Raw genomic sequence first — 20544 nt, 5'->3', positions numbered from 1 at the left:
ATGTTGAAATGATACTATTTTACACATTGGGTTAAATAAGGTATATTATTAAATAATGTATTTCATCTATTTGTTTTGAATGTGGCTCCAGAAACTGTAAAATTAAAAATGCGGTCACACGACGTGTCTGTTGGACAGCACTGTCCGAGCGCGTCTCTGACGTGCTCCTTGCCTAGCACAGAGGGGGCAATTAAGATGCTCAGCCGCTGCTCCGTCGCTGCTACGATTATCACCTTTCTTTCAGAATCTTCCCTTAGGCTAGAGTTGGGGAAAGGATCGAGACCCAAAGGGAGTGAATGAGTTCAGGGCCCTTGAGACACTGCCACATTCTGTGCCCTCGCGGAGGTGGAACAGGCCACCCGGGAGGAGTGAGTTCCCTGTCTCAGGGAGCACCCGCCTCTGCCTGGTAGAGGAGGGCCAAGCCCCCCGGGGAGGGGTGGAGGGCCGAGCGAGGTGACTTCTTTCCTTTCCTCGCCCTTCCCTCTGCTTCCCCGTAATGTGCTCCGTCTGCTTGATGGTTTGCAAGAACAAGGCTTCCTGCCACATTCAGCTTTGAATCTGTTCGAGTGATTCCCAGCAGGGCTGTGCGTGACCCTCAGAACTTAGAGCATAAAGGGTGCGATTAATTCAGTCAAGGCCAGAGAGCGTAGAGAGTGGGTTAATTTCCACAAGGCTGGTGGGTTTGCTCCGCAGTGGCAGCCGGCAGTGCTTCCCTGGGCATAGATTCAGCCTAACGGGGCTTGGGGCTCGGCACCTGCGGCCCTGGGCCAGACCCATCCTACACCTGTCTTTGCAAAGAAAGTTTTGTTGGAATGCCACCATACCCAGCGCTTACTTAGCATCTGTGGTGCTGCTCTCTGACTACAAAGGCAGAGTTGAGCCGTTGTGACAAAGAGTAGCCCTCAGAGCTGAGAATATTTACTGTCTGGTTCTTGATGGATGAAGGTCGCCAACCCCTGGATTAACAGGGGATTAACAGTTCTCAGAAACATGTCTGTGTTAACAACCTGACGGTCAGAGGCTTCTTTGTGCCTTTATCCAACCAGTGTTAGAAAACGGACCCCTAGTCAGAGTTACAAGAGACCATTCAAGTTCCAGCAGGGCCGTGGCCCCCCCGTCTTATGCCCTTGAGGTCACCAGAATCTAAATGGTCTCCAGCCCCCTGGCTGCTGACCAGCCCTGTTCTTAAAATTCTCAGAGTCCTTCCTTTGGCGTGGTTCTTCCCTGTTAAGGCTTTCCTCTGTCTCTTTCCCTTCTTCTCTCGCCCTGCCCCCTCAGTCTTTGGTACGTGAGCCCCTTTCCCGACGCCGGCAGCTGCTCCGGGAGAACTTCGTGGAGACAGAGGGCGAGTTTGTCTTCGCCACCTCCCTGGACACCAAGGACATGGACCAGATTGCCGAGTTTTTGGAGCAGTCCGTGAGAGGTGAGGGCACCCGCGCCTCTGCCTGCTGAGGTCTCGCCTGCCTGCCCCCCACCCCACCTGGCCAGTTTGCCCAGAACCTGCCTGCTCTGGCCGCTGTGAGCCCGGGCTTCCCAAGGGCCTCACTTCTACGTCTCCTTCAGATTCCTGCGAGGGGCTCATGGTGAAAACCCTGGATGTGGATGCCACCTACGAGATCGCCAAGAGGTCACACAACTGGCTCAAGGTGACTGTCCCCCGCTCAGCCTTCCCGCAGCCCTGGATCTGGTCATCTTCTCGACCGGGCACTTGACTTCAGGTCCCCACACTTCATCCTGTTTGAGCTCAGGAGCCTTTCTCGAACCCACCTGCTCCCACTGCAGCCAGCCTCAGGCCTTCCACCCTCTACATGTCCCTGCTCGTGAATTCACCGGGAATTGGCTGAGAGCAGCCCCGGCTACATGCCCTGATGGCTGCGATGGGAAAGCCAGATGAGGTTTCTCTTCTCCCTGAGCGCTCCTTCCATGTCGGGCGAGGAGGTCAGCCTGGACACGAGGGAGAGAAATTCGGGTACTGATCTCCCTCCTTGGGAAGGAAATACCCAACTCAGCCAGCGAGGGTCTAGCAGGACTTTGGGTAATTGGGAAAAGCCCCTCCAGAGGTGATGTTTGGGTCAAGACATGGATGACAGGAAGGATCGGAGCAGAGCATCTAGGCGGGATGGGCAGTAAGTGCAAAGGCCCTGAGGTAGGTGTAAGCCCGGCATGTGCAGGGAGCGGGCGATCGAGGTATGAGGTCAGGTCAGGGTGGACCACAGGTCCCAGGGCACACAGCATGTCAGGGGCCGTGGTAAAATAACACTGGGTTTTCCTCGAAGGGTTTTGGGACGCCAGTGGGGTTTGTACGCAGGGAGTCACATGGTCTGGTTGTCATTTTGTACAGGTCTCCTGGCTACTCTGTGGATGATGACGGGTGTGGGAGGTGCTGGGCAGAAGCAGGAGCAGCGGGCAGGAGGCTGTGATGTGCTCAGATGCTGGAGGCGTGATGGAGATGGGGCTGGAGGGGGCAAGAGGACCAGAGCAGGAGACAAGCTGGAGTTGAGCTGGCCAGGCCTGCTGACTGCTACTCTGTATTTATGAGTTGTCTGGTCTGTTTCTGCTCCTAGACTGTAGGCGGCTGTGAGGGCACGACCCTTTGCTGTCTTAGGAAATAGTACTGCATCCTCAAGGCTGAGCTCCTGCCTGGCACCCCGTTGGCACTTAGTGTTTCTGGAATGAGTGGATAAATTCTGTGTGTGAAGGAGTGAGTGGAATGTGTCTCCGTAGTGAGGGAAAGGTCTCCTCGCCTGACCTGTCCTCTCAGTGGCACCTGCTCTTCCCATTGCAGTCGCCTCCCTTCCATTTGCTCTTTAAGCCTGTTGCACGTCCAGTCTGCTCACGGCGGCCATCCTCAGTCTTCCTTATGGAAGTTCTCAGACTCCCCCCAGCCCCGCTAATCTCCTGCCTTCCCTCCTCCCAGCTGAAGAAGGACTACCTGGAGGGTGTGGGCGACACCCTGGACCTCGTGGTGATCGGCGCCTACCTGGGCCGCGGAAAGCGAGCTGGCCGCTATGGGGGCTTCCTGCTGGCCTCTTACGACGAGGAAAGTGAGGAGCTGCAGGCCATTTGCAAGGTGCTGGGAGCGGGGCTGACCACAGGAGCAGGGGAAGTAGATGCCACTCAGCCCGGGGAGGAAGGGCCTGGACCAAGGGGCCCTCATGTCCTCCCTGTGAGGGATAATTGTTCATTTACTTTTCTGATCCTATAAGTAACTTGCTTCATATAAAAATGGGCCTGTATAGAAAGATGTAGGGAAGCTATGTCAGCAGTTGAGTTTTCAGATAATGGGACTTAAGGGAGAGAAGAAATTATTTTTCTTTCATGTAATAAGAGATCTGGAAGTGGGCAGGCAGCTCTCCGGTGACGTTAGGGACCCAGGCATTTTACTTTCCCCACTGGTTTTTGTCATGTGCTTCAGGCCTCTTTTTCACAATGTGGCTGCAGGAGCTCCAGCCATCATGGCCATTCATGCACGGCCCATGGCAGAGGGAAAATGGGCCCCTCGAGTCAGCTTTAGCCAATGAAACAACTTCTGCTTAAGTTTATTGGTCAGAACTCTGCTCCGTGGCCCACCCCCATCTGCAAAAGAGCCTGGGGAATGTAGTGGGTTTTGCTTTTGTCTAAAGCTGCACACATTGTTGATCCAACAAATTTGCGGCTTTTGCCACAGAAGCAGAATAAGATACCACCACAACTCCATTAACCAGCGGCAATCACGAGTAATGTTTGAGGGAATGTTTTATTTTTATTTTTGCAAAGTTGTGATTCTTCTATATGAGTAATTTTCTTTTCTGTTTTCGCCCTATAAATACTGTATTTTCAATGCTGTCAGATGCACTTAAGTCATATAGTGGTAAGAAACATTAGTGTTTTCACTTGGCATTCAGGACTTATACATATGACTTTAGTGCTTGCATAAGAGTTTTCCAATAGCTGGGCCCCAGCTTCCTGAACCAGTCCTGTAGTTGGATGGTCTGTTGTTGCAACTTTGTTCTTACTTGTGAATAAGTCAGCACTGCATATCCATTAACCCACGTAATCTGTGATAGAAGGGATTTTACAGTTCACAAATATCTCTGGGCACCAATCTGTCACCATTTTACAGTATTACTTAGAATAGTTTTCTGGAAGAGCCATTGCTGGGGCCAAAAGGTGAGAAAATCTTTTTTAAGGCCCATAACAAAAAGGGCTTTCTGTTGACATTTTATATCCGTAGTTTGAATGTCCATCTTGCTGTTTTTCCGGCATTAGGAATATTTTTTAGCCTTGACTGTTTTGGTGGGTGAAGAAAACTCTTGGCAGTGTTAAGATTGAAGATGACACCAGTTGTGGGGCAGGTGGCATGTTGGGGGCCCATGGGGTGACTTCCTGGGCCAGGGAGACCAAGCAGAAGGAGCAGGGACTGCAGCCGGGAGAGTGGCTCCCCACCCGGGGTCTGTGCGGGGTTGGCTGGGTTCCCAGCCTCCCCTGGCCCTTCCTCTGTGCTTTCTGTGGGTACCGGTTAGGCTGGAGCGGGCCGGGGGCGCTGGTGCACAGACTGCGGTCCTTATTGTGGCAGCAGCGGGGAGGGAGTGCTGCGCCTCCAACCGCCTGTGCCTGTCCTCCCGCAGCTTGGAACTGGCTTCAGTGACGAGGAGCTGGAGGAACATCACCAGAGCCTGCAGGTGAGCAGTGCGGCCTCTGCGGCACGTTCTGTGCACGGGCTCTTGGCCTCCACCGCCGTGGGGCTCAGTGTGGACAGGGAGCGGCAGTGGAGCCGGCTTTGGCGCTGGCTTCAAGTCCCAGCTCTGCCGCCACTGGCCGGTGAGGCCACTCAGGGAGCCTCCTCTCCCTGAGCTCAGTGCCTCAGCTGCACCAGGAGGTCGGGGGCAGTCGGGGGGGCAGGGCGCTATTGCCGGGTTCCCTGAGTTCATCCTTAGGGTGCTAGCTAAGCCGCCAGTAAGTGGCAGTTTTGTTGTTGTCATTGCTGCAGGTGTTTTGGGTGTGACTCTCTTTCTGTGTGTTGGTGTCTCTGTCCATTTGGTGCTTCTCTCTCGGTCTGTCCCTCTCTCTGGCTCTTCTAGTCTTTAATTTCTTGTCTCAGCTCCCAGGGTCTCTGTCTTTCATTTCTTCCCTTCTCCCTTCCCCCCACCCCTGGCGTTGTGTTATACCTTTAAGGTGTGTCTGTGCCTCTGTCTTCCCCATTTTCCTCACTTCCCACCTCCAACCCTCGGCCTGACTCTGAGACCTGAGACCTCTCTCCTCTTTCCCGCCACCCACTGTAGGCCTTGGTGCTGCCCAGCCCACGCTCCTACGTCCGGGCGGATGGCGCCGTGGCCCCCGACCACTGGCTGGAGCCCAGCGCCGTGTGGGAGGTCAAGTGCGCCGACCTCTCCCTCTCCCCATCTACCCTGCTGCCCGGGGCCTGGTAGTGACCGGGACGTGGGCCACACCTCCAAAGGAATTCAGATGGGAGAGTTGTGGGGGGGACCCCCGGAGACGTCTGCTGCCTGGGTGACAATTAGGAAAACGAGCTTGCATTTTATTTGGATGTCAGAAACAGGGTCAAAAATTTCTTTTTTAAAAACAAATTCCCCAAGAGTAGAAAGAAAACAGTGGAGTTGCTCCCTTTATTAAGATAATCTCACATTCAACTCTTAGGTAATTTTGAACATAGTTCTTTTAAGTAAAAGCTTAGGACACTTTCTGCTGCGTTAATTTCTCAGCTGTAATTGATTTCACGCCACCAAGTTTTAAAATTCCTTCTGTCACTTGGTGGTTCAGTGCTCAGTACCAGCTGAAGGATCAGGGAAAACTTGCCCTGTGACAGCACTAGGACAGCTCTCCTGCAGGAGAGTGGGAAATCTCACATTTAATCTTCCTTTGAGATCTCTTCTGATCCTTCAAAATCTAGCATGCGCTTCTCTGGTGAAAAGTGGACATCCATTTAAAGGTGGATCTCATATTTTTGAATCTCATTTCTTTTTTTGAAATTTCTCACTCGTGCTCTACCTTAGTCAGAGTCCTGGGTAACAAGTGATGGGAGCAGCGTGTATCAAGCCTTATGTGCAGCAGGCACTGCTAATAAGCACATCACTTGTGTACACTTATTTACTCCTCACAAAAATACTGAACAGCCCCATTTTACAGATGGGGAAATAGAGCCCCAGGGAGGTCGGGTAACAAACTGGTGCCGGGTCTCACGGCTCCTAGGAGTTGGGAGCTGGGATTTGAACCCCAGTCTGGTTCCAGAATCCACTCCCTGACTCGGCTGTTCTGCCTCTCAGCCCTCATATTAATAACAGCTATCGCAGCTGGCATGTCTTAAGCACTTATGCACCAGGGACGGTCCCAAGCTCTTTATTGCCTATTTATTAGGTTGGCGCAAAAGTCATTGCTGTTTAAAAGGTTAGAAACAATTGCAAAAACAGCAATGACTTTTGCACCAACCTACACAACAACCCATCGCTTAGCCCCACTGTGGAAACAGGCCAGAGGTACGGGAGCAGGGGCACGTTGACGGGAGGACTGCGGTCCTATCATTCCCCCCCCCCCCAGGTGGACAGTGAGAAGGGGATCTCCCTTCGCTTTCCTCGGTTTATTCGCATCCGTGAGGACAAGAAGCCGGAGGAGGCCACCACCAGTGCCCAGGTGCGGCCCTCGGAAGCGGGGGAGGGCTCACCCAGGGGCAGCTTGCATGGCCGGACCCGCTCCCTGGAGAGGTGGATTGGCATGGAGCGGTGGGGTGGGCAGCCCCGGGATTCTGACTCCCCCCTCCCCTCTCAGGTGGCCTATCTTGTACAGGAAGCAAAGTCAGATTCAGAAGCAGCACAGTGCAGACTCCGACTCCGACCCGGAGGGTTTTTCTACTAGGCCCCGCCCTCCCGGGGGACTCAAGAGGGCGCCGCCAAGGCTAAGCACATCCGGTGTGCGGTCACGTGTGTGTGTGTGTGTGTGTGTGTGTGTGTGTGTGTGTGTGGTTCGTTTCAGCGGGGGCCTGGGATTCATCTGGTTATGTTTTTCAATAAATAATTATTGATCACCTGCTCAGCGTCAAGGGTCCGTGCGGGCTCTGGGCTCCTCTCTCATAGCTCCCACTTTGGTAGCGTGTGGCAGTGTGCCAGGAACTGCTGAAAGCAGCGCTTTCCAACAGAACTTTCTGCAGTGATGGAATGTTCCACCTCCGCTCTGTGCAGCGTGACAGCCACGAGCCCCTGGGGCTGGCAAGTATGTGAAATGTGGCCGGTGACTGAGAACCCGCTATTCCATTTATTTTTAGTTAAATTTCTCTTCAGTAGCCCCATGTGTGGTGGCTGTTGGATGGTGGCAGTCTCAACTTCGTATGTACATGCATTCATGTAACCTCCCCACGACCTAACCAGATAGGCACTGTCACAGCCCAGGACGGCAGGGGCTCACCCCGGCCGCAGCTGGGGGTGCCAGCGCCAGGGGTCTGACGCAGCAGTCTGGCTCCAGCCCCACAGCTGTCGGGTTCAGGCTCCATGCTCTTGGGAGACAGCGCAGCGACTTGTGTGAGACTCCCAGCTCTGCCCCCCACCAACTGGTGGCGAGGCCTGACCTCAGAATCCCCAGAAGTGTTCCGGACCTGCCCCTGAGGGGCAGGCAGTGGCCGATGTGTCTTGTTCATCCTTATATTCCCCAGCCCCTAGCGCGGTGCCTGTCATGTGGTTGGTACTATTTTTCCCGATCAAAAAGGAGACTTGGTGGTGGCAGCCCTTCCCTTCTTCCTGCCCCGACTATGGATATGATGGTTGGAGCTGGGGCTGCCAGCTTGTGATCATGAGAACCAAGCCTGGAGAGTCACAGACAAAGTAGCCCTGACAAACCTTTAACCAGTGAACCAAGGGCAGCAGTTGGCTAACTGGGCTTGTCATGGGGGTGGAAGGGAAGGGTGATTATGCCACTGTTAAAATGGCTTGTGTTTCTCAGCTAAAAGCTTTCCTAACTGAAAGAGCTCTGCCTTAGAGGACTGGCAAATTAATGTGCTTCCATATTTATGAAGTTCAAATAATATGTTTAAGGCAAAACAATACTCGTTTGATTAGATGTTAAATATTGCATGTCTGGGAATCCCCGTGGTTCCCTTAGGTGTGGAACTGGGTCTCCTGATGAAAGCTGGGCCTGGGACACGCTCTTCCCACAGCCCTGCAGGGCCCCTGCAAACACACCTCCCCAAGCAGCCATGGCTACCATGTCCCCTCTGCCAGGGCGGGGCAAGGACGTCCTCATTCACAAAGGACCCTCATGACAGCCCCATGTGGGTATTTTTGTTATCCCATTTACCAGATGAAGCACAGGAATATAAGTCACTGCCTAGGAAATGGAGGACCAGAGTCTGAGCACAGCGGTCTGCAGAAGGCCCTACCTTTTGCCACTAACTATAGTGACTTGAGATCCTCGTGGGCCCCTGCAAGGATGTGATACCTTATCTCCAGGCAGGGAGGTGACACAGGAAGGCCTGGGAGTGAAAGGTCACGCTGATGGCTGGAGTACACGGATTCTGCAGAGATGACCCTGGTGTTGCCGGGAGCACAGACTATCCCCTTGGTGAAATCCTTTTCTTTATAACGATTGTCGAAAGCCATCAAGGGAAATGATGCTTGGACCTGGCTCCGGGCAAAGTACGCAAGAAGGAGGTTTGCAGGAGCAATAATTCATAATTGCATATGAATCAAAGTGCATAAGTTTGATTTGTCGCATTACTCGTGTTCATTTTAATCATTTGAGAAAGAGTTACTGCCTGGTTTCCTCCCCACTATAAAGTGACTCCTTTGAAATTAGTATAAAGGAGGTACTGTACTTTGAGCCATGCAAATATTACCAGACTTTTCCCTTTATGTGTGTATGGACTCCTGGTTTCCTGTCCTATGTAATTTGTTATTATTTATTTTGATTTTCAAATGTGGTCCCTGATATGGCCAGTGGCACTTCAAGTTGACCTCTGTGTCCTTCTGACATGTCCCCATCGCTCTTTGAGCACGTTTGCTTTATGGCACCACAGGGTGTTCTAGGCTCATCTTACACTTGTCCTGTTCCAGACATGGAACCAGCAGTTCTCCTAGGAGTCTTGGTTCTTTTTCTCCGGAGAATGGTATTTAGAAGTCAAGATCTGGATGCGAGGGGTGCTCATTGTATCAGGGTCTCACAGCTTCTGTGTCCTCTTGGAGAGCTGGACCACGGACGGTCACGTGTCCCTGCACAGGCAGTGACAGCTGTGTTCGTTTTTATCCCTCTCTCTATACCGAAGTCCATGGTGACACACCCGTGCCTCCAGTTCCAGCCCAACACCACAGAGCTCATTCGACTTTGTCCCTTTTATATTCACTCCCTTTTCCAACAGTGACAGCCCTGATGCCCGTTGTCCTTAATATACTCCCCACAGATAAGCAATCTCCCTCCTGCGTTGTCATCGCACCCCTGTGGGGACGCCTTTCTCGCCCTGATCTGGCTTCAGCACCCTATGCATGCTGCCTCCGTGAGTGGGCGTCTTCAGGACAAACCCCCACCCTAGGCGACCACACCTACGTAGGGATGCCCTCCTCACTGAGCTCATGCTGTCACATCCACGGGTTCACCCTCACCTTCCCAGGCCCCCACGGTGAGCCGAGCGGCCCCTCTCTGTGGGACTCCTGCCTCACTCCACCACCGCTTTTTGAAATCGGGCTCCCCAAACTGATGGTCCCCAGTCCCCTCCCCAACCAGCCCCCAGTGTGGACACCCTCATCGCCTCCTTGGGCTCGGATATCACATGACTTCTCACCCTCCCCTACCCCCGCACCCGCATGGACGCCTGTCTTGCTCCTCTCCCTGAAGTAGGAAGAGATGAGCAAGGAAGAACAAATACCACTTCCTTAACCTCCCTGCCGTCTTCCTTCCTGAAGTCAGGTTGTCTCGGAGGTCCCGTGTCCTGCTCCTGGGCACGCGCTCCTGTCTTACGCAAAAGCTCCTGGAGGTCAGGGGCCGTGCCCGCTCCATCTTCACACGCCCAAGGGCCAGCAGAGGCCAGGCTTCGAGCGAGCACTCAACGTGCCCTGGGCTCGAAGCCCCACTTTTGAAACTATCCAATTCCATTCTGGGGATAAAAAAGGTCAGAGCCGGAAACCAGCTCCCCCTCCCGTCCCACTCAAACCAGATGGGGAGGCAGGAAGCGCTCTGATCCCTCTCCAACCCCAGTGGAGATTTCCAACCCAGCTGTCACAGCTCCATGACACGAGCACCAAGGGAGAGGCTGAGAGGCAGGAAGAGTTGGCAAAGAAGTGATAGAGAAGAGAAGGAGGCTGAGTCACCAAGGGGACGGGAAGGAGGGGGGCCAGCTTGAGACCGGTGCCTGGTGAGCTCTGCCCTGCCCCTCCATGCAGTTCCCCGTGGGCCCTGCCTGCATCTTCTTGAGAAAAGGCATCGCTGAGAAACAGAAGGTGAGGTTGGGGACAGTGGGAAGGATGGCGGGCAGGGCAAAGGGAGCTGGGATGTGGGAAAAGAAGGGGCATGACGGGTGCAATGCAACAAGGGGGACAGGTGGGGAGGGCACGAGCTGAGAAGGTAGAATTCCAAGGGACATGGTGAGGACGTGGGTCAGTGAAATGGGTGAGGGTGAAATTGGAAGTCAGGAGCAAAATGGGGGAGGTGAAGGGGAGAAAAAAAGGAAAACTGGGATGACGTCATTATTGACGGGCATCATGATTTGTTTTCTGTGGACACCTATAGTCGTGATGATGATGACACTAGCTGCCACTTATTAAGTCACTGCTCTGTGCCCAGCCCTGTGTAAAGGGTTTGCATTCCTGATGTCATTTAATTGTCAGAACTTGTAAGGGTGGTAATACTTTCATTCCCATTTTACAGATGTGGAAACAGGCTCTGAGTCATGAAGTGACTTGCTTTAAGCTTGTGCAATTAGTAAGTGGCAGAGCCAGTTCTGTTTGATTTCAGTGGGCATGCGTTTAATTGTTAGGCTTTAGATCATCCCCCCCAATAAAATAAAATAAATAAGGGAGGGAGGGGATTTAGGGTGAAGGGAATAATAAGCTAGGGGAAAGGTTCCAAGGATAAAGGCAGATAAGGGGTGAAAGGGACCAGAGGTTGGTGGAATTTCCCAGGTGATGTGCCTTGTAGCCAAGCCTGACCCTTCAGGCATATGCAGGAGTGGGTGGAGGCAACAATAACTGGAAATTCTTGAAGGTTTTAGGCATCGGTCATGCTGGCACCCATCATCCTGGATGCCACTGGACACTGGTCCCTCACAAAGGGATTCTAACTCTTGGCAGAAAGGATGGAGGCGGGTGGGAAAAGTCGTTGGGGTGTAATAGAAAGAATTCTGACCTGGGAGTCCGGAGCCCTGAATTCAAATCCCAGTGTTCCCTGGGCCTGGCTTGCTGTACAGCCTCGGGGGAGCGATTTAACGTCACTTAGGAGCTGTGTGACCTTGGGCAGGTTCCTTAACCTCTCTGTCCCTCAGTTTCCTCTTAAATAAGTTGGGAATGATATGTGGATTGGCCTCACAGAGCGGTTCTGAAATTTAAATGAAATGATTGCGGAGGCTGCCTGGCACCGAGTCAGCATTCTGAACACATTAGCTGTGATTGTGAGTCTCCCTTTCTTCCTCTGGAGATCAGTTCCATGGCCTATAAGACCACTTCCCACACAATGGGATGGATGTCAAGATTCAAAGATGGGAGAGAGGAAATGAGAGGGGTGAGGAAGAGGGAGAGAAGCAAACAGCTGTGAAATGAGAGTCAGGAGATGGAAGGAAGAAGAGATGGGTAGAGGGAAGCAAGAATGAGAGAAGAAACAAGAAGGGGTGAGGAGTAGCTTGGGAAAATGTGGGGACGTGTTGAGATTGGATGTTGGAACCTGACCTTCTCTCCAAATTCTCTCTCCCCTGCATTCCTCTCCAGGAAAGACCACTGGGACAAGATGAGATTGAAGGTAACACTTTCTCCCCCCAAATGTCCCCACTTCGCCATCCACTCACTTGTCTGCTCTCTGTCTCTTTGTGCATTTCAGTGTCAGTCCCCTCAGATGAAAATTGTACTTCGCTCTCTTTTTCCACTTAACTGTGATTTTGTGGAACTCTTTCTCATGGCAGTGTCGGTACCTCCCAAAGTGTTTAGAAGGCATACCCATCCCCAAGTGTCTCAGAGACCCAGGAGCGACACATGAGTTTTAGAATGTTAGTTTTTTCTTTTGATGGTTTCAAAGTTTCCTATAACTTCACCCAAGAATTGGAAGGACTTCCGTGCTATCATTTGGTGGTCTCAGGAATCATTGCTCTTGCTAACATATTTCATTCATACATCGCTCCATTGAAATTTTTGTTTTTCAAAATGTATTCTGCTTTGAAAAGTCTCTAGTCTGTGCCTTGTTGATGGTTTCAAGGGATGCCGCTCTTCCTCACTGACTGTTTCAAGTTCCCCCAAAGTTCTTCCCTCTTCACTTTCAGAGCTCCGGGAGGCATTTCTTGAGTTCGACAAGGACCGAGATGGGTTCATCTCATGTAAGGATTTGGGGAATCTCATGAGGACAATGGGTTACATGCCCACGGAGATGGAACTGACTGAACTTGGCCAGCAGATCCGCATGAACTGTGAGGCCGGTGGGTGGGAGGGATGATTGGGGTTAGGGGATGGCTAAGGGTGGAATTGGGAAGGATCTAGGGTTGAGAATAGAGTTGGAGATAGGGAAGAGGGTCAGAGGGGCTGGAAGTCTAGAAGGAAACAGTTCAGAATATACTAGGGAGGCAGCAGTTGAAGTGGTTAAAAGAGTGACTTTTAAAGATAGATTTGAGTTCAATTCCCAGTTTTCTTATTTACTAATTGTGGTCATTTTGAAAAGTGGAGTTAACCCCCACTCTTGAGTCTCAGTTTCCCCATTTGTCAAGTGAAGATGATATCATACCTTATTTTGTGGGATTATAGAAGGGATAAAGATGATAATACAGGCAAAGGCTTAGCCTCCATAAAAGCTTAGTATTTGTTGATTATCATCACCAATAAGATTCATCAGTGGAGCACAAGATTGGAACTGCATTTGATGCTGGAAATAAACTTAGACTTGGAGCTAATGTTGATGAATAGTGTTGCAAAGAGAATGGATTTTTTTTTAGGTGGTGACCAAAGCTGATTTTGAGATGGGAGCTGGGATACAATTGCTATTGGGTTTGCTTCTGGGCATGTTACTGAGTAAACAAGGTTGAATTCAAGGTCATGATAGTATTCATATCTGGAATAGACTTTGCTGTTCATTTCATTCATACTCTTCCTTCTACACAACTACCGATGAGAGAACATGGATCTGAACCAATTAAGAGATTTGCTCCGTCACACAGACAGTTAATTGTTTCCACTATGCCTCACTCCATTCACCCCTGTTCAGATTAGAGGGACAAGAGGACTTGAGAGAAAGCTCTTAGGAGGCAGAGAGATGGGAGCAGATCTATTTCTGGATCTTAAAGGTGAAGTGAGGTACCGGAGGGTGTGGTCATGTGGAATCTGACTAGACCTGCCTCTTCCTTCCTCAGTGGGTGGCCGTGTAGACTTTGATGATTTTGTGGAGCTAATGACCCCCAAGTTGCTTGCAGAAACGGCTGGGATGATCGGTGTCCAGGAGATGCGAGATGCCTTCAAGGAAGTGAGTTAAGAGTTTCATAACGCTTGGAGGTGTTTGCAGGACACCCCAGAGGTCAGTGATTACTCATCAGCCATGAACGGGACCCATCCAAACCAATTTTTTCTAGCTATGGTGGAATTTATAGGGAAGGAAAATAACATATTCCAAGCACTTGCAAAGGACAAGGTCCTCTACCTATTTTGTCTAATGTAACCCTCAAAAATAAGAGTAGCAGTCATTTATCTTAATCATACATATGAGGAAACTGAGGCTCATGGAAATTACAGATCTTATCCAGGGTCCTGTAATCTCCAAACCATGTTAGGACCTCTAAGCTCCGTGCCTGTAACAGGAAGAAGGAATCCAATAATCTGAGATCCAAGAAGGGGACCCAGAGAGATCATGTAGTTTAACCCACTTGCTATAGAGATGCTTAAAAAATGAGATCCAGGGAGGGTAGGGGGTTTACTGAAGTTCACTTCTACTACCTGATAAAATGCTTTCCTCACTCCGAGAGCTTTCAGTTATATGAGACAAAATCAAAGAATAATATCGTGTTTGGAAGGAAAGACAGTGGATCCAGACAAACACGGGTCCAAAACCCAGAGAGATCTCCCCCTACTAGCTGTGGGATCATCTCTCCCAGCTTCATATAAATTTCTAGAATGGCAAAGGGGTGGGTCCAACAGAATTTCCTGTGGTCACAGAAATGCTCCGTCCAAGACGGTAGCCACTGGCCACTTGTGGCTATCGAGCCCTTGAAATGTGGCATGTGTGACTGAGGAACTGTTTTTTTTTAATTTTATCGAATTTTGATTCATTTCACTTAAGTTATACATTTAATTTCCATTAATATTCAGTTGACTATAACTTCAGTTTGTTTCCATTGAAAAGTGAATACTCAATTCAATCGTTGGAAAACATTCATTTGGAACAACGTGGGAATGTGAGTTTTCTTTGTCAAGTACAAATTTTGTGAAACCCAAATACAGACCAAGTACCTCTGGTAACATTTGTGTGTGTCTGAATTGAGAAGTGCTGTCAGTGTACAATACACCCTGGATGAAGGTGTAGTATCCTTAGCTTAGGTGTCCTTGGATGCTGAGTTTAGCCACTAATTGGGCTACGCTCATACAAGTATAAGTAAGTACAGTGGAACCTCGGTTTTCGAACGTAATCCGTTCCAGAAGACCGTTCGAGTTCTGAAACGTTCGAAAACAGCCGACAGCTAGGCCTCAGGATCTTGTATTCAGCGGAAGCTGAGTGACATGTTCGACTTCCGAGGCGTGTTCGAAAACTGAAGCATTTACTTCTGGGTTTACGGCGTTCGTAAACCGAAATGTTTGTCAACAGAAAACCGAGGTACTACTGTACTCGGTATGGTAATGATAAATCTTAAGAAAGCCAGTCTTCCTGAAAAGAAGGTAACATAGCTCATTAATCATTTTTCGATTGATTACATGCTGAAGTGAGGATATTTTGGAAATATTGGGTGAAGTAAAATAAATGATTAAAAATTAATTCCACTTGTTGCTTTTCGCTGTTTAAATTTAATGTGGCTACTTGAAATTTTACAATTACCCCTGAGGCTCGCTGGCGCTGTATTTCTTTTGGACACACTGCTCTAGGGGAATCGTATGAGGAAGCAGCAGGTCCCAGCGCTGGGAGGCAGGAAGGCATATCCTAGGAAGAGCAAAAGCCTGGGTACTTGGTGAGGTACGAGCTGGAGAGACAGTGGCGTGAAATAAACAAGGTCTCAGAGCTGCCGAAGGGGTGGGTTAGGAAGCCCCTGGAGGATTTTAAGCAAGGGAGAGGGACAAGGTCTGATTTGTTTCAATTACATGAGACAAAAACAAAGAATAGTATTGTGTGAAGTCCTGATGTGTGGACCACGATGGCAGCCCAAAGACCAATTAGCAGGCTGTCGCGATAATCCAGACAAGAGGTGATTGTGGCATCGGCATAGCTGGAGAAGGATAGTTGGCGCCCCGATATGTCTTGGAGGTAAAACATACGAGACGCTCTGGTAGATTGGCTAAGGGTGTGCAGTGTACAGGCTTGGCGGTAGTTCACTAATTCCTAATTCAACAAATATTTATCCAGTGCCCATCAGGTGGAAGGCACGGTTCTGAGCACTGAGCACGGACCAGTCAAATCACCTGCCTTCTGGAGCTGACATTCTCGTGGATGATGTGCAAAAGCTCTTAGCTTTGCTCTTGCATCGCAGCCAGTGATCAATACACACTGCTGCTATTATTTTTTATTTTTTTATTTTTTTAATTAGTTTCAGGTGCACAAGACAAAGTAATACTTAGACGTTTATCATTTCTATCCCTCACACTGTGTGAACCCCCCGCCCCCTTACACTGCTGCTATTATTAATTATTGTCATCACCACTGCTAATATGGTTGACCCTTGAATAACATGGGCTTGAACTGTGAAGGTCCACTTCTACGTGGATTTTTTTTCCCAACAAATACATTGGAAGATTTTTTTTTGGAGATTTGCATCAATTTGAAAAAACTCACAGATGAGCCTTAGGATTTTTGTTATAACATTTTCTTTTCTCTAGCCTATTTTCTTGTAAGAATACAGTATGTATTACATATAACATACAAAATATGTGTTACTGACTGTGTTATTGGTAAGGCTTCTGATCAGCAGTAGGCTATTTAGTAGTTAAGTTTTAGGGGAGTCAAAAGTTATATATGGATTTTCAACTGCGCAGAGGGTCGGCGCCCCTAATGTCTGCGATTCTGTTTCTAATCAGTTTGACACCAACGGAGATGGGAAAATCACCCTGGGAGAGTTGCAGCAGGCCATGCAAAGGCTTCTGGGAGAGAAGCTCAGCCCCCGGGAGGTCTCCGAAGTTGTCCAGGAGGCCGATGTGAATGGAGACGGCACTGTTGACTTTGAAGGTGACGCTTCCAACTCCAACACCTGTGTGATTTTCCAAAGCGGGCCATTCCTTCTCACTCTTCCCCTAGTTTGAGGTTGGTGTGTGGGGGGGGACAGGTTCTGCAAGTGTTTTTGTTGCACCTCCTTCCCCCATGTTATTTCAGAGAGCTCAGTGTCTCCCACCTCTCCTGCTTCTGCCCCTCGCTACTCCTTTTCCAGTAGCCGATTCTTACGCATGCTCAGGCAGGACTCATTTCTACCTCCCCCATCCCTTCCTTGTTCACTGTGCACCTTTGTCATAGGGACAAAATGTCCCATCAGAAGGAGAATGGACTGATTATTAGCTGGAACCCTGAGGTCAGATTCACGGGGTTCAATTTCAGGGTCGTCTCTTACTATGTGGCCTTATCTTAGTCGCTTACTTGTTTTAAGTGTCAGTTTCCACATCTGTGAAATGGGGGTAATGATGACACTTTTCCCCCATGGTTTTGGAGAAAACTAACAGGAATCGTGCACGAAGCTCCCCTCCCTGTCTTTGCTCATGTCACTGTTTCTGTCTGGAACACCCTTTCCTCTTTCCACTGCCTCTGAGTTATGCTGCTGGAAGGTGTCCCCCACCTCTCTTAGAGGCCCAGTGTCCCTCTTCTGTGATCCCATAACACCCGTGCATGTTTCTGCAGTAATCCTGACTCGTGACGTTACAAGAGCTTACATTAGTTTATAGCCTGTTTCCTTCTGAGGTCACAGGCTGAATCTTTCATTACTATATCCTCAGTTCCTACCTAAGCTCAACACATGTAGGTTGAGTCACTGGATAAATGAAAAAGATTGGAGTCCTTTGCAGATGGGAGAGGAGATCATTTTTGTGGGAGGAATAAATAGACTATGTCAATTTTGAATTGTGACGCTCTCTGGTTCAAAAATCTCAACATCTAACTGCTGTCTAAAAGACCAAAGTCCAAAATTCTTAGTCTGATGTTCAAGTGTATCCATAATCCAACAACCCCCCACCCCAGGGGTTGTATCTTCTACGACCACTCTCTGAATTTTTAGGTTCTGGTGCACACTTGGTACCTGCTCTGTGTTCTCCAACTTCTGCTCCTTTCTCCCTGGTGTTCCTTCCACTTACCACACCTTTTCCATGTCATCAGTGACTTTCCAAATCTTATCCATCCATCAGGAATTCACACCAATGCAACCTCTGCTAAGAAGCTTCCCTTCATCCTTAGCTGGGTGTTTTAGTCCCAGCTGTGAAGTCTTACAGGTTTTTCTATTCTTCTCCAAAGGAAGTTGTCACAGCAGACCTTGCTGTGTTGAGTTGTGTTTGCCTCCTAGGCTGTGAAATCCTCAGGGGCAGTGAGGGATCTCCTCTAAGCCATCTCTGCTCTATAATCCTCAATCCTAAATTAATATTTGTTGCATGGCTGCAACCTATCAAATGTTTGCTGGCTGCCTGCTGGATCTAGTCATGCTCAGGTGTACAGTGGGCCTCAATGGAGATGTGGAAGAGGTAGGAGAGAGGCCTTTGAGGGGACAGAGCCTCAGACCCACCACAGGCAAGGAAAGGACAGACCAACCTCAAGACCTGGGTGGGGCCAGCAAGTTTTTCTGGGGTTGAGGCCCAGCAAAGTTAGGTACAACCTGTGTTCATTCCAGGTGGTGAATTCGCCATTCACCACCCCCATGACCTCAGGCACGTTGGTCAACCCCGCGGATCTGTTTTCTTATCTGTTAAATGGTACTTACCCTACCAGGAAGGGTTGAGAATATGAAAGAAAATACTCATAATTACTGTTTATTGAACCCTTTCTGTGTCTTACAGACATTGTATTGTTCAACCATCTTAAAAACCATATAAGGTAAAACCCCATTTTGTAGATGAAGAAACCGAGGCGTAGAGGGGTCAATTAATTTCCCAAAGACCACTAGTAGTTTCCAACACATAGAAAAGGCTCAAAAAAGTAATGTCGGCTTCTCTTATGAATAGATGCCTCACCAGGGACTTTTCTTTGCAGAGTTTGTGAAGATGATGTCTCGCTGAGAAGGTTCTAGAAACCCCAGTTACTCCCCACCTAGTCAACCTGGATCAAGCACTTAGAGAGGACCAAATCCCCTTAAGGGTGGTGGTGAGTAGATTGAGGTTAGACTTGATAAAAGTGAACTGGCATCTTAAGATGACTAACCATAGAGCTGGGAGGACTGTGGGTGGAGCTGGGCCCCTTGTTAACTCTCTAGTCCTGACTTCCTGTTAAACTTTGTGGTAATGTTCTTGGGTGGGGGGGATTCAAAGACAATATAGAGGCCTTCCTGGGAAGGGGCTTTCTGCACGTGTGTGACCATTTGGAGCGCCGGTGGAAGTGTGCATTCACACGCTGCTGGGGTGGTCTCGTTTATTTTTCTTTTCCTGAATAAACCACACTTTTGGTGGATTTTCTGGAGAGTTATTCTGGCCAGTTGACAGACTGAAAGTGATAGCTTTGCCCGGAAGGGTTGGGGTGGGGTCACATCTCTAGAACTAGATTAAGACGGAAGAATCTACATAAGGAAATGTGAACGGGACTAGCGTCCACTTGCGGCTCCAAAAATCCCAAAGATTAATGACATCTTTTGACTTCACCTAATCCTAAATTCCTATGACCCGCCAGTCTCTTCCACAACTTCCTCTTGGGTTAAAATAATCTATTCTCCTCTTAGACTCCAAAAATTGGGCACTACTGTATCCTTCCCCCTCCCACGTCATCTGCTTCAGACCCTCTGTTTCTTTCTCTCGGATAAGAGGGAGGCGTGCCCATCACCGGGCTACACACGGGCTTCTTTTTTTTTTTTTTTTTTTTTTTAAATATCATCTCCCCAATCTCTCTCCCTGGTAACTACCATCCTACTCTGGTTTTTCTTTCTCTCTTTCTCTCTTTCTCTCTTTCTCTCTCTCTCTCTTTCTCTCTCTCTCTCTCTCTCTCTTTCTCTCTCTCTCTCTCTCTCTCTCTCTCTCTCTCTCTCTCTTTCTTTTCTTTTTATTGGGGAAGGGGAACAGGACTTTATTGGGGAACAGTGTGTACTTCCAGGACTTTTTTCCAAGTCAAGTTCAAATTGTTGAGCTTCCAGCTTCAAGTTGTTGTCCTTTCAGTCTTAGTTGTGGAGGGCGCAGCTCAGCTCCAGGTCCAGTTGCCTGTTGCTAGTTGCAGGGGATGCAGCCCACCATCCCTTGAGGGACTTGAGGAGTTGAACCGGCAACCTTGTGGTTGAGAGCCCACTGGCCCATGTGGGAATCGAACCGGCCGCCTTCGGAATTAGGAGCACCGAGCTCCAACCACCTGAGCCACTGGGCTGGCCCCCTACACACGGGCTTCTTGATAAGACTGGCTTGGAAATGGTTAAGTAAAGAGTCATCGGTGAGCTTACTGGCCTTTTCTTGATTTCCTGTAAGCACAGTCTATTTTTTTCCCCTCTGGCCCCCTACTTCCTTCTCCTTGTGTAAGATACTCAGGCCTCTGAATTAAATCACAAATCTGGATTATCAAGGTTTAGGACAAGTTGATCCCCCAGGGAATTAATCCCCCACAAAATGTCATCACGGAAAGAGAGAGAGAGAGGGAAAGAGAGAGGGAGGGAGGGAGGGAGAGAGAGAGAGAAGGGGAGCTTCCAAATCCTCGGCTCAGCCAGGTTGCCGAGAAGCCATTCCTGGAAGCTCCCTGCCCCTGTGCCATCTGCTGCCCTGGGCTGCTCGGGGAGATTCCACCCATTAGATGGGTGGTCAGGTCCACCCCTCGCATCCTGACACTGACCTGCGCTGTGAAACTGGAAAGATACGCTCCTCCTCCCCTCTACCACGAGCAGGACACGTCAGTAACGCAATCATCCTCAGAGGAAAGAGTTCAGGTCATGCCTTCCTCAAAGGTTTTTTTACTTTTGAAATCCATCAAGTACATATACAGAAAGGTTCAATAGCCTCATTTCATGTAGTTAAAATTTAAATTTAAAAATATGGAACCAGAATAATGCATTTCCTAACCCCTTACTGTGGCCACACTTTTTTTTGTCATTCT

General features: G+C 49.4%; 2 protein-coding genes across 5 annotated transcripts in view; both read left to right on the top strand.

The window, feature by feature from the left end:
- LIG1 (DNA ligase 1) overlaps positions 1-6943 on the top strand; it is a 33884-nt gene extending 26941 nt beyond the window's left edge. Inside the window, 8 exon segments of the mRNA XM_033128894.1 lie at positions 1279-1423; positions 1564-1646; positions 2918-3070; positions 4608-4661; positions 5262-5373; positions 5376-5404; positions 6535-6627; positions 6763-6943. Of these exon segments, the coding sequence (XP_032984785.1) occupies positions 1279-1423; positions 1564-1646; positions 2918-3070; positions 4608-4661; positions 5262-5373; positions 5376-5404; positions 6535-6627; positions 6763-6849 (756 nt within the window). The 3' untranslated portion in view covers positions 6850-6943.
- Positions 6944-10158: 3215 nt separating this feature from the next.
- CABP5 (calcium binding protein 5) overlaps positions 10159-20544 on the top strand; it is a 29805-nt gene continuing 19419 nt past the window's right edge. Inside the window, exons 1-6 of one of the 4 annotated variants that reach the window (XR_004425152.1) lie at positions 10159-10412; positions 11892-11922; positions 12437-12580; positions 13514-13623; positions 16374-16521; positions 18517-18627. Coding sequence is in view for 3 of the 4 variants with exons in the window: in XM_033128591.1 (XP_032984482.1) it covers positions 10350-10412; positions 11892-11922; positions 12437-12580; positions 13514-13623; positions 16374-16595 (570 nt within the window). In the remaining variant the exon portion in view is untranslated. Of the gene's footprint in view, positions 10413-11891; positions 11923-12436; positions 12581-13513; positions 13624-16373; positions 16597-18516; positions 18845-20544 lie in introns of those variants that run through there. The other 3 variants (XM_033128593.1, XM_033128592.1, XM_033128591.1) reach the window with 3 other exon arrangements.

The sequence above is a fragment of the Rhinolophus ferrumequinum genome, chromosome 15 (assembly GCF_004115265.2).
Source record: "Rhinolophus ferrumequinum isolate MPI-CBG mRhiFer1 chromosome 15, mRhiFer1_v1.p, whole genome shotgun sequence".
NCBI lineage: Eukaryota > Metazoa > Chordata > Mammalia > Chiroptera > Rhinolophidae > Rhinolophus > Rhinolophus ferrumequinum.
Note: the sequence above shows the minus strand (reverse complement) of the source record. Positions and strands in the feature narration are given on the sequence as shown.